Source organism: Anastrepha obliqua, chromosome 1 (genome assembly GCF_027943255.1).
Source record: "Anastrepha obliqua isolate idAnaObli1 chromosome 1, idAnaObli1_1.0, whole genome shotgun sequence".
Taxonomy (NCBI): domain Eukaryota; kingdom Metazoa; phylum Arthropoda; class Insecta; order Diptera; family Tephritidae; genus Anastrepha; species Anastrepha obliqua.
The window spans coordinates 109,028,341-109,042,488 of NC_072892.1; the positions used below are offsets into that span (position 1 = coordinate 109,028,341).

At 36.3% G+C, this 14,148-nt stretch overlaps 1 protein-coding gene across 1 annotated transcript in view; it reads right to left on the bottom strand.

The window, feature by feature from the left end:
* Positions 1 to 14,148, bottom strand: part of LOC129235511 (DNA-binding protein RFX2) — a 72,720-nt gene that overhangs the window by 41,422 nt on the left and 17,150 nt on the right. Inside the window, exons 3-4 of the mRNA XM_054869398.1 lie at positions 2,649 to 3,195; positions 2,316 to 2,550 (exon numbers count right to left, since the gene is read on the bottom strand). Of these exons, the coding sequence (XP_054725373.1) occupies positions 2,316 to 2,550; positions 2,649 to 2,936 (523 nt within the window). The 5' untranslated portion in view covers positions 2,937 to 3,195. The remainder of the gene's footprint in view (positions 1 to 2,315; positions 2,551 to 2,648; positions 3,196 to 14,148) is intronic.

Here is a 14,148-nt window from a genome sequence, read left to right on the forward strand (position 1 = left end):
CTTCATAATGCCGTAGACTAAAAAACGTGATTGCGGTCTTATTGGACAGTCCTATATTTTAGTTTGTACAATATTTGTGTGAATTGGCGTTTAAACCCGTTTATGGTGTTTGGCCGAGATCCTTCTCCCCTTCTCCAACTTTTCCACAAATGGAGGGGCCAACCACCTTACATCACCTCTGAATGGCAGATGGTTTTTTACAAGGGGATCATTTCCTGGCAGAAATATACTCGGAGGTTTACCATTGCCTGACGAGAGGCGACCGATATTACAATAAAAACGTTTTCTCTTATTTGGTATCTCATGCCCACAGCGGGTTTCGAACTTCGGCACTACAGGAACGTAGTCATCACCAACCCCTTCGACTACGGCGAATCATCAAGTAACTTATAAATGCCAAATAATCTTTCAATTTGGCTTTGAGAACAAATTTAGAGTGGGAGAAGTCTAGGCCTATAGATTTTGCGAAAAAGTTGAACTCTGATAGAGTTTTGTTGGTAGAAAAATTACCATTAAACGCTATCGGCTGAGGTCTTTTCTCGGAGCATTGAACTGCAACCACTCAAGCTGAGAAGGACAGTAACCCGGCCAGTGGCAATGCCAGTTATAAAATATATGATTAAGAGAATTCTTCTATTATTTAAAATCGATTTGTAGACTGATCAAATGGCGGCGAGAATCATATGACGAAATAAGTGTGTGAAATTTAGAAAAGCGAAACTGAGGAAATTTTACAAACTTTTTATGCGAACAGAAAGGTATGATCTCTAAACAAACACCGCATGTTCTAATTTAGACGGAAGCTCTTTTAGGCCGTGAACAACTTCTTAAGTTTGTGTATGGGTCTGAGAAAGTAGAAGAGTTTCTCTATATAAATGCAAGTGAGCTAGTTATTACATAATTAATCAGCGTTGCCCATATTCGACGGACCTATGTGTTTTTCGGGCCCATTCCAATCGACGAGGCTTGTCCGCAGGCAACAATCTTTGCGTCAATTGAATCTTATACGGGAATAAATGCAAATCAATGCGGATAATTCGTTGTAAAGTGACCCGAGCTATTCCCAACTGCTGAGAACGGTGATTTTGGGATGTCCTTGGCGACGTCTCAACACTGGCCCGTACAAGAGCAATATTCTCATCCGATCGCCTTGGTCGCATTACCAGTCGAAAACCTTTCGTACAAACGTTTAATGGTGTTCTTAGAAGGCGCACTTTTCACATTATTTAATTTTTTATACGCACGTTGAGTTTTCAGATTTGACTTCTTTTGTTGAATGTAAATTTCAACAATTTGGGAGCGCTCGGTATGTCATTAAGCGATCTGACGTCTCTGTCAAAAAATACAGGGTTGCCAGATGGATCCGTCGAATATTAACAACCCTGTATGAATGCAAAGCAAAAGCGAAACTAGTAACAACATAGGAACGCTAACTTCTTGACCCAACGTACTATCGCGAGGCAATCAATGACTTTGCTTGAGTCACGTTAGCACGACAGTCGGTTCTTTCGTTACCGCAACGACATGGATTTATATCCGGTTAAGGACTGTCACTCCAGCAGCATTCCAAACACATGTTTATGCTACCACAACAACAACAACATATTTTGAGTCAATTAACTAGCGGATACCAGCTACCCAGAAGAGCTCGCGTTGCCTAGGAAGTCTGATGTAAGTCAGGAGCAATTATGATTCGGATATTGTAGCTGAATAAAACGCTTACTTATCCAGAATAGATCACGACATATTTCACGCACGCCCACCCAAACCAACTCTTCCAATACCCTTCTCTCCTTGATACCACTATGTCGAAACCGTAAGTTTACTGGACTTTCCGTTAGATCACATTGATGGCAACACCCAGGGCACCACCTTTCCAAGCAGCGATTAGTAAGACTGCTACAATAGGGAAACAACTTAACTTATTGCCTTGACCATACCAGTTCCACCAGCACTCAAAGTTTACAATAGAGAAATTGTTATTGTTTAATGTGCTTCATGTACCATTCATTTATAAGTTAGGCTAGGTTGAAGCGGCTGTCCACTTTGGGGCACACTCAGGCATATAGCCCATTGAGATGCCGCGTGGGGAACTTGCCCTTATCTCTCTTAAAACCAGTGTGCATTTTTCAAAAGTTTTAGAAGATCCCTGATCTTAGACAGATCTTTTAAATCATAAAGAATTGTTGTTTGGTGGATCTACGACTGGATAGAGCAGAATAATGGCACAGAAGGTGCGAATAAGAAAATGAATATATTTTAGTTTTGAAGTATGATATTCATTATACAAATAACTTTCGAAAAATGGCACTTACCTGTGACTGTAATAAATTGTGGTGTACCATCGTCATCGTCCGTCGATTGCGTCTGCACTAGTGTCACTTGGCCGTTGGCAACTTGTTGTGCCAGGTCAACGTTTTCCTTAATTGCACTTAAATCTGACATATCGCCATGCACCTCACTACCCGTCGAGTCAGATGCATCCATGGGTACCACGACGCTAATAAGGGCAACGCCTTCATTTTGATCGTGGGCCACCAGTTTCTTTTGCTGTTGCACACCCAAAATGGTAACATAAATTAATCAAAGTAAAGTTCACATACACACATGCACTCACACATGTGTGTGAAAAGTTTAAAACTTCTTACCTGTGTCATGACATCATCCATATTGGTTGCAGCCACAACGTCCACCGCCGCATCGATATATTCAAAGTGGTCACCATGTGAAGAGGAAGAGCAAGCATTTGTGGTTTCAAGAGAAATCTCCTCATGTTTGATATCACGTGTGGCCAATACATTCACCGTTGCAACATTGGCATCATCGATATTAGTGACGTTTGCAGATGTGGGTGTAGTGGCGTCGGCTGAAGTTGGGTCCACAGCCGCGGCGGTTGATAGTATAAAATTTCTCAGAGTTGCAAGTCGTGTTGTCATAATATCTCTCAGATTCGATGTTTATGTTTAGTTAATTATTGTATTATCTATTTAATTTTATGTATCATATATGTATAATGTAGTTTGTGTATAGTAGTATATAATTTATACGTATGTAAGTGTATATAAATTATTTGATGTGCTATTTTCGAGCTCTATTTTGGTATTTATACTTAAATACTCTTGACTAGATCTTAGTTTACAAATGAAGGCAACTGTTTATTTAAATTATTTGGTAGTTTCTCTTTGATGATTACATCTGCAATATAAAAATAGAAAACATATAATATGAGAAGAATGTAAATAAATATTATACCTGTATATATGTATATAATAAATTCAATTTTTCGCGTTTCGCTTTCAAAATACAGCCACATACATTTTGTGTGTATTGACAAACATTTTATGCGCCTTAAATCGTGCACTTCAATCGCATAAGCGCGTACATGGATGTATATGTGTATATACGCACGTACGTACCTATGTGTCACTGTGACTGAATTTATATTTATGCGGTTGTGTACATGCTGACGAAAGTGCGGGTGTTGCTAATGATGACTCCGAATTGCTGATTTACCTGGGGTGTTGCTATGAAATTAAACTTCTGCAGGTATTTTTTCTCTACCTTTTGACATTCATCTTTGCTTTATGTTCGACTCCCACCCATCTATGAATTTTTTCCGGCAGGAAGCTCAACGTTTCCATGACACCTGACACTGTCGCTAGGGACGCCAATGAGCGTCGCGTTGTTTTTTACTGCCCTCGAATCTGCGTAACTCGGCACATCAAATGCGAAATTCCACATTTTCCACTTTAATTGAAATACTTTCCGAACAAATGAGTACAATAGTACCGTACATTTTGTGATTTGGTATGCAATTGCTTTTTTATTGTTGTAATAAGACATCGAGTGGGCGAAATCAAAGAAAGCAACAAAAATCACCAATTTATTTAGATTTTATTGGGGCAAAAATAGAATAGGCATAAAAGCTTTTGCAAATTCTTAAAAAAAAAAAACGAACACGAAGCAAAAGCATCGCTCGTTTGCTGGTAGAAGGTCATAATTTAAAAAAATCCGAATATTTGATTGGGTGATTTGAAAAATGGTGTCAAAGTTTTCAATTTACTACGGCTCTTTCAGAAAAAGTCAAGAAAATTTTCATCTAAAGCATAGTATTAATTTTGCGTTTCACGAGAAATTACTGTCAAAAGCCAACCAAAGGAATTTTGACATGAAATATGCGTGAAATTTCATATGCATCTCACAGCAAAGTACAAAGTTCACATGATGCCAGCAACAATTTTTCATACCTATTAATAAAAAATAGTTTAAAAAAACTAAAAAAAACGCTTTTATTGCTAATCGAACTAAAAAGTAGAAAATAAATTTTAATGACAAAGGGACCTATAATGAAGTAATAGCAAATCGAACGATCAGTCATAGTCAACTACCTCAGAACAGAATTATAACCAAAATTAAGATACAAATAGAATAATTCAAATTAGAGTTAAAAGCGTGGGATGCTTGATATAGTAAATATTACCATCATTCTATTGGCAACTACCTATGTACAGAGGTTTATGAAAGTGAAGCAAAATACATCCCACGCTTTTAACTCTAATTTGAATTATTCTAGTAGCTGACTATGACTGATCGTTCGATTTGCTATTACTTCATTATAGGTCCCTTTGTCATTAAAATTTATTTTCTACTTTTTAGTTCGATTAGCAATAAAAGCGTGTTTTTTAGTTTTTTTAAACTATTTTTTATTTTCTACTTTTTAGTTCGATTAGCAATAAAAGCGTGTTTTTTAGTTTTTTTTTTAACTATTTTTTATTTTTAGTATATGTAGGTGTTTACGAGTAATATACTATTACATAACCGCACACTAAATACTAACCTCAATGGTGGTGTGGAAACTAAAAATTCCCAATTTTTGTTTAAAAAAATACCCAACTCATGTTTCTACCGGTGTGGCAATATTGGCAAATGTTATAAAAAATGCACATTTTTCAGCGCTCTCACGAGAAAAAGAGTTTCCCATCTAGTCATCTGTGCTGTGTGTTCCGAGTTGATCAGATTTTTAGAAGCCAGTGAAAATTAAGCTCAAAGATTCCGTTACATACATACATACAACCCGTCCTAATAAAAGTGTGTTAAAAATACATATGCCATTTAAAATTCAGCGAAATTTTACCATTCTTTTGCAAGTGAAGTGCCTTGAATACTCAAAGAATATAGCAAAAAGTGTAAGAAAGTCGTCTTAAATTTTTTTGTCAATATATAAGTAATTTTTTTTGTTCAATGTTCTAATTGTTTCTGGGACGATGTTAATAAGTGACGTTTCTTCTCATTATGTAATCTATGTTTTTTATGTTCGGTGCTGAACTTTTTAAATAAATGCAATATTAATATTCGTGCCGTATTAAATAATATTAAAAAAATATGAGTGGACGGGCATTTACTTCAAGTGCATATGTATATAACTAAGAAAATTAAATTCCCACTTTCTCATTTTAATTCGAAATCATATTACACAGGTTTTCTCCAGCTCAAAACGGAGTTGGTAGACTTTTCCTTCGTTTCATCGGATATGTACACGATTTGTTATTAGCAAATGCGTTAAAGTTTAAAATTGGCTTTTGTTTTGTTACTAATAAGTAAAAGTATTTATTAAACTAATTTTTTCTTTATTACACTAGGTGGCGTAAAATCCAAATCATTTTATCGGAAGATTTATAATTTTTGCAATTGGCGTCGTACGTCAATCACATTCGACACTTTCGCACTAGACAGCTGCAGTATACAAAGAGATGGTTTACAGCTGGTTTGAAAACAAATACTGGATTCGGTGCTTGGATCTATGATCTAAATATTAAAATCTCTCAACTAATGGGCAAAGGGTTTATTTCAGGCTGAAATTTAAGCGATTTCAATCTGTGCGAGAATAAATCACAAGGGTGCACACATAGCTAATTACTCGGATAGTCAAGCTGCATTAAAATCACTAGCTTCACATTCTGCGGAATCGACGAACAAAACTAACACTCAACAAGGTTCTCATCATGTCCGCCGTAACGTATGGCGCAGAAACTTCGACGATGACAATTTCTGATGAGGCGTCTTTTGGAGTGTTTGAGAGAAAGATTCCGTGGAAGATTTTTGGACCTTTGCACGTTGGCGACGACGAGTATCGTAGGCGACCGAACAATGAGCTGTATGAACTTTACGACGACATACACATAGCGCAGCGAATAAAGATCCAGCGGCTACGTTGGCTGGGTCATGTCGTCCGAATGGATACAAACGCTCCGGCTTTGAAAGTATTCGATGCGGTACCAGCTGGTGGTAGCAGAGGAAGAGTAAGGCTTCCTCTGAGTTGGAAGGAACAGGTGGAGAAGAATTTGGCTTCACTTGGTGTGTCCAACTGGCGCCGGTTAGCACGAGAAAGAAATGACTGGCGCGCTTAGTCAAGGGCCAAAATCGTGGAGAAAAAGAAGAAAACATGTAGAAGGAAGTGTGTCGGCCATTGGTCACACTACAGATACTAAATTATTAGTATTATACAAAGAGACAACCAATGGAGCGCGTAAAGGTCAAATAATGATTTCAATCACTCAAAATAAATATTTTTTATTTAGTAATAAACTTACCCAAAAACGACATTGGATGATTAATTTTGCGTCATCTTGTATAGTAAGTGATATTTTTTGCAAAATAATTATATTATAAAAATAAAACGTATGAACCAAAAAAAATATACATCCATACTTATGAAGTTATATGAAGTCCAAGAAATTTGTTAAAATTGCGTTTTAATTATTAATACTTGACCTGGAAACAATATTCGAAGATTTAACATTTTAATAAAGGTTTATTAAAACCAAGCAACCAGGTTATATTTTATGAAGATATTACTTTGATAGATAAAAGCTTACAGATGATAGATATACTACTGTGTCCAAAAAATAAGGTGACATTTGATTTTAAACTGCGCGCTTTGAAGGATTAGGAGAATTCTTTTTTTTTTTAGGTTGGTAGTACTGTGAGTGACATCTATGTCAAATTTCATGTGAAATATTCATTTACTGTTTGAGATACGCGTCGTTTTGTGAGCTGCTAAAAGTGAGTTTCTCGTTTTTTGCAATGTCGAAATTTGTTGAGCAAAGAATTTGCATTAAATTTTGTTTGCGGAATCAATTTTCGGATACGTTGAGGATGGTGCAGAAAGCCTTTGGTGATGAGGCTATGTCTAAAAAAAATGTTTACAAGTGGTATAGTGAGTTCCAAGCCGGTCGTGAACGTGTCGAAGACGAAGAGCGTCCTGGGCGACCATCAACCTCAACTGACGAAGCTCACGTCCAACAAATCAAAGATTTGGTGTTGAAAAACCGTCGATTAACGATTAGAGACCTTGCTGATGATGTTGGCATATCGAAAGGCTCAGTCAATACCATTTTGAAGGATGTTTTGGGCCTCAAGCGCGTCAAATCTCGACTGGTACCGAAAACATTGAATTTTTTGGACTCGTAATTCGTGATCATTTCATCAAAAACTCAACCCATATCGTTCCGCAACCACCGTATTCACCTGATCTGGCACCGTGCGACTTCTGGCTGTTCAGCAGGCTCAAAAGACCGCTCCGGGGACACCGTTTTGACACGATAGAGGAGATTCAAGCCGCAACGAAGACGGAACTGAAGGCCTTCCCGGAAAGTGACTACAACCAGTGTTTCGAAAATTGGAAAAAACGTTGGCATAAGTGCATTGTGTCGGGAGGGGATTACTTTGAAGGGGATGAAATTGATTTGGATAAATAAATAAAGAATTTTCAAAATAAATACAATGTCACCTTATTTTTTGGACACAGTAGTATAGAGAGAAAGTAGATAAACGGCCTAATAATTTTTCGAAACAACAGCTGTTTAATCACCCGATGCCTTTCAGAAGAATTGTGTTTGGTATTCACAAGTAACGGGAACATAACAATTTTGTATTTAAATTCATTGTGTGCATAGGTGAAATGAAATGGTTGTAGTGCCAGTCTGGCATTCCTCAAGTAGCTCTAAAGCGCCGTTTTTGTTTTTTTTGTATGCGTGCTTAGCATTCTTTTGCCGGGCTCGAAACTCATTGCGGATGTTTGAAACGAATTTCTTTTAATAACAGTTATCCCTCAGTAGGTAATGGCAAACCCCTCACTGTATTTTTGCTATCAAAAAGCTTCTCATAAAAATCGTCTGCCATTCGGAATCGGACAAAACTGCGGATGACTCCAATTGTAGGACAATATCACTGCATATATCACAGGAGAAGGAGCCGTGCAGGCGAACAAGCTGGGCCAAATGTTTAACAAAGGATCGGCAATTATTCAAATATAAATGTTTTTATAATCTGGCAGTGTGAAAAAGTCAATTCCAGATTTTCAACTTTATCATATTGAAAAGTTCACGTAGGAGTTCCCAACATTTTCAGAAATCAGTGCCAAAATTCTGAGTCTAATTTTCAATCTTATTTTTAACAATCACCAGACTAGCCCTTCACTGACGCATACACGAAAAATAATCCTCATCAGCTATCTCATAAAGGACGAAAAGAGGATTAAAAAATTTTCTCTACAACATTGAAAGGGCCACAACATTACATACTAAGGTTGAAGTGTTTTATCCACAACCATGTGTGCTAGAGTGGATACGTGTACATTCGAGTGAAGTGGTCGAAGTACAGCAAATATCGCAGCCACAAGAGCTTCAACCCAAAATGAGCAAATCCAGTAGATTCCACGCCATGCAGTCCACACTGTGGTGAATTTTTCTTACAGATCTTGGTCCACATTCTTACAAGATTGAAGTAACTTAAGCATGGAAGCACCTAAACTCTATCTTTGCCTTAGATCCCTGTTGAAAACCCCTATACTTACATATTAAAACACAAATGCCATTGCTGCGTTTTGGAGCAATAATAAAGGATGATCAGATTGGAGGTACTTTTGACAGATCACGCGTGACTACTGTCAAGTAAATACATAATTTTTGTTAGTATTCATTGACATTTCATTATGGAAAAACTTACGCCTCAACAACGTTTACAAATCGTACAATTGTATTACGAAAATCGACGCTCTATGAACAAAATCGCGCGCTCAGGCCAACTTATGGTTTCCGATCCTACCGATAAGGCCTATGTTTGGCTTAATTGCTACGTCTATAAGCAAAATTGCCGTATTTGGGCTGAATACCAACTCGGAGCCATTCAAGAGTAGCCATTACATCCATTGAAAACAACAATTTGGTGCGACCTATGGGCTGGATGAGTCATCGGCCCATATTTTTGCAAAGACGAGGCTGATAAACGAATTTTTGATGCCGGAAATTTCCGGAAGCCCGTGATCTCTACAACATTTGGTTCCAATAAGACGGCGCTACTTGCCGTACAGCTCGTGAAACAATGGATTTACTGCGTCGCCGTTTCGGTGAGCAATTTATTTCTCGTCTCGGACCAGTGAATTGGCCACCAAGATCGTATGTTATTACACCTTTGGATTTTTATTTGTGGGGATATGTAAAGTCTAAATGCTTCGTGGATAAATCAACTTCGATTGAGGCATTGGAACCCAACATTACTAAAGTTATTCACGAGATACAAACCGAAGTCCTCCAGCGAGCTATAAAAAATTGGTGTTTACGGATGGCTGAATTGCGGCGCAGTTGAGGCTAACATTTGAAAGGCATTATCTTTAAAACATAAATGTCATGAATGGTTCTTCACAAAAATAATAAAGATTGCCCAATCAATTTGAATTTTCGTTGTTTTATTTCAATTTAAAATCCAAGCAATACGTTTACGTGCGGTCTTGAAAATGAAACATTTGTTGGAGTGAGTGACCATGCTTAAAGGTCACACCGGTTTAGGTATGACTTTTGATAAATCCCAAATGTCCAGCAACCTCGTGCATCTGCGAAAATTACGAGCTGAATCATTCCGCTTATTTGGTTACCTTGAACGTTACGGTGTCCATCCACTTTAAGCTTAATTGATAAGTTGAGTCCATATCTGTGCGTTTTGACAATTTTCGAAGCAGGCATTCCGTAGCCTATCCACCTATAAAGAAGTTTGTGCGTCATAGTGGGACAGACGTATTCTGATTCAATGCGAATTAAGGAGCAGCAAATAAAGTGGTGAAAATTGGCTTACAGTTAGGCACAGCTCTTACATATGTAGTTATAGATCTGACCACCTCAGAATGCGCTGATAAGCAGTTTCTTCGAGAGATCTATTGTTGCATGTTGCAGACCACAATAAAACCATCATGGGACATGATTTTTCATAAAATGTATGGCATTATTGTATTGTTGGTCTCAACGGCCTTCTATCAAACTGAGTGTAACGAAAAAAACAACAAGATAAATATTTTTGTTTGCATATTTTTTTTTTTGAGTTTGGGGCCTTTTTGGGAGTCAATTGAAAAAAATTGAGAGGTTTTTTATTTTTATGTAAAGCATAGGATATTTGTCACTTTTAGGACATTTGGGAAGGCAAATTAAAAGAAGAGATTATATAATATTGATCTGTAAAGCTTTTACACCAAATTTAGAGCAAAAAACATTTTCCTCTTGGGAATTCAATGATAATTTTGAAAACGTTGCTTACATATATGAAAAAAAACGTGGTAACCAATTCCATGTCACAGGATCCAAGTATTTTGGATATCGTTTTAAATTTTTCTGAAAACTTGTTTATTTTTTAGGCTTGCGTACAATAAGAAGTAAATTGAATAAATTTTGAAAACAAATTGTAATTTTCAGATTTGTTCAACGATGAAAATTTTGGTATAGAAAGTGAAATATCTTTGGTCTTTTTTAAGTTTTCATAAATTTTTAGCATAAAATTACTTTAAAAAAAAATTTTGTTTTTTTGTGACAAAAATTGACTTTTTTGTTCAACATGTTTGATAGACCTTTTTTCGCACTATGTGAAAAACACCCTCTCTAAGATTTGCTATTATTTTTTTTTTCACTAATGGTTTAGACTATGCTCAGTAATCCCTGAAAGCCTCAAATTGTGACTTCCATAACTTTTTAAATCGGATTCAAATATGTACAGCGAACCAGTGGAAAATACTGTAATTACTAATGTACTTAGCGACACTTCGATCGACTTGCAAATGGACGTAATACATGAGGTGTGCTAGCAATTCGCTAGAATTGTATTTTGTATTGATTCCAAACTCATATATCTATACTTTGTATACTTTCATAGATTTATAGTAATTTTCCAAATCCTTGAATCCAATAAAATTTTAAAACGATTTAAAACGGCGATCAATTAACACTGAGACCTAATATCGGACACATACTGATTTTCTTACGTGATACAAAAAAATGTAATTTACTGTAATTATAAAACATATTTTATTTCTGAACTTTATCCTATTATGCAAAATAAAAAGGGGCTTTGCAAATACGCACCTAGATGTTGTTTTAAAATAAAAATTTAGATTCTTTCAGGTTTCCCTATGTTTACTCAAAATACGACATCATTTAAATTTCGCCGAAAAGTCGATTCATGAATGCCTAATTTTTGGGAACGTCGAGATATCGTTGTTGATGGCTGTTCAGCAATACTTTGCGCTACAGCAGCAATATTCTCAACAGAACGTCTAGCTTTTGGCCTGCAAGTCCACTCCTTTCCCTATGCACGACAGAACCAGTACCTTTAAATTTTTTTACTAACTCTTGAATTGTCAACTCATTCGGACGATTACTTCAACCAAAAACAAAATTAGGAATTTTGCGATATTTTGTACTTTTGATACTTAACAAATGTCAAAGATGGTATAAAAAAAGGCACCTTCTAGGAATTATTCACTACTGACATTTGAATGTCTCTTTCGTAGGATCGACTTTTTCAATCTATCAGTGGTCCAGAGCGACTTTGCCGTTACTGGAAGGCAAATGTGGGCCATGCCGAATAAATGGTTTTACAATTGGTAGCCATTGAATGACGCAATAATTAGAAGAAAAATGTTTGGAAAAATATTTTAATATTATTTTTTGTTAAAACAAGCAAGGTGTTTTAAAACTGCAGTTTCTAACTACTTCTAACCTTTATTTTCCCTTCCCTTCTCCCATTCCCACCATCTTTCTCTTTTTCTCACTTAGTATTCTAAGTTTTAGTCTATAAGTTTAATAGTTAAAATAGTTTTAAAACTTAACTAGCATTTTTATGTATACCATCCTCGTATTCTAGAATTATAAGAAGATATACTACCACAAGACTTTGTCTTACTATGTACAAAACAAAACAAATAAATTGAATTGAATATTTATTATAATATATATATTCACATTTCAACAATTAGGGTATATTTGCAATTGAGTCAATGTGATTTTCCACTTACTCATTCACTTTATAATATTGTACACACATTTACAACGGATTTGTAGTTCGTTTTGCTTATTTTTATTTTTTGTTCTTATTTAATTGACTTCACTTGTATTTTGCACATAGTTTAAGATATTTATAATATTTTTTTTTTCACATTATAAAAAAAAATTTATTTATTCGTTCTGCGCTGAAAATATTTGAGCGCCCAACAATCGCCAAAACAATCGCGCACTAATACACCGAAAATGATATGAATGTGGGTGGTTGTCTTAGATAACGGAAGGATAGTTGACTAATAACTTCCCTCGCTTGCTTTCTTGTGATTTGTTTACTGTAGTTTGTTTATAAACAGTAAACGAGTAGAATGTAAGTGAAATAGAAACAACAATAACAACAGCACAGTTTTAATGATACGATGTCACCCTTTTTTGTTGTTTGAAAACTTAGTTTTTTAAGGTGTTGACGTTGGCGTTGGCGGAAGGAAATGCAGTGCACTGTATAAATCAAATGCAACTATCAAATTCAACTGACAAAGTGTTTGCGCTAGCAGCGGAAAACTTGTTTACACTCACACCTCAAAATATATTGTATATTAGTATGTATTTGTATTACAATAGATGACTTCGAAGTCTGTATAGTTTACAAACTCACACTGCTACTACATACTTTTCGATGTGTACTGTGTAGTATGAATGAGTAGGCACGCGATTGTCATACACCACCACCCAGCCACTTTTGCCAAGCAATGTTCGTTCCCGATCGTAGTCCTATAACGGACACTTGGCTTTGGACTATTACTCAACACACATACACAAATCCTGACTGGTGTGGGCGGGATACGGCAAACGGTAGACGGCGTAAACGAAGCGCATAATAAAATCGTATGGCGAAAATTGGAATTATTGATCAAATAAACCCCTGAAACGATGATGCCAGCCAGCAGCAAATCAAACAGACAAATGAACAAATTGAGAACACACTTTTATCTGCATATGTAAACACATATGCATATTGGATACATATATACATCAAAACTAAATACATACGTACATACACACATATGCACGCCTATGAGTGGCACAAAATTTTTGAAGAATGAATTTGAAAGTAAGTCCAATTAGTTCAAAAATAAAAAATACCACAGTCACAGCGGTAATGAATAATGAAAAACGTTGACGCGAAGTTTGAGAATTTCGTATAGGCAGTGAAAGGTAGTGTTTAATAATGACGGACTACGATTGGCTTTCGTTTCGTTAGAGAGAATATATGCAACTGATGCATTTTGAATAAAAAGTAAAATTCTAAAGTAAAATTGCATTTGCCTCCTGCATAAACTTATTCACACGCATACATCCACATACACATATGCGCATACGAAACTGCTCTTACATAGGTATATTCATAAGGATTTCAGTACAAGTGCATACAGGCGTGGTTGATTATTTGTCGTTTACAGGCAGGCATACAAACTTACATGCATACTTTAATATGCGCCCACGTATGTATACGTGGATATGCATACTGTTTATTATCGGCTGGCAATTGCGCCATTTCACTTAAACATACATACATACACATTCACATGCATATATAAACCAACATATTCATGGCAATACTCAGTACGAGTAGCAGCTGCAGTTGTAATAGCTACTGCAGATGTTGCAGTTGCATTCGAGCCAACTTGCTCGCTCAGTAAGCCACTGCAAGTAGGTGGTTTGCTATCGTTACGACAAGTTACCAATCCTCTAACGTTTCTGTGTATACAAATGTATGTATGCGACTGCGTGTGTTAGTGTTGCTCTAGCGCTGTAATGCTAAGTTGGTAAG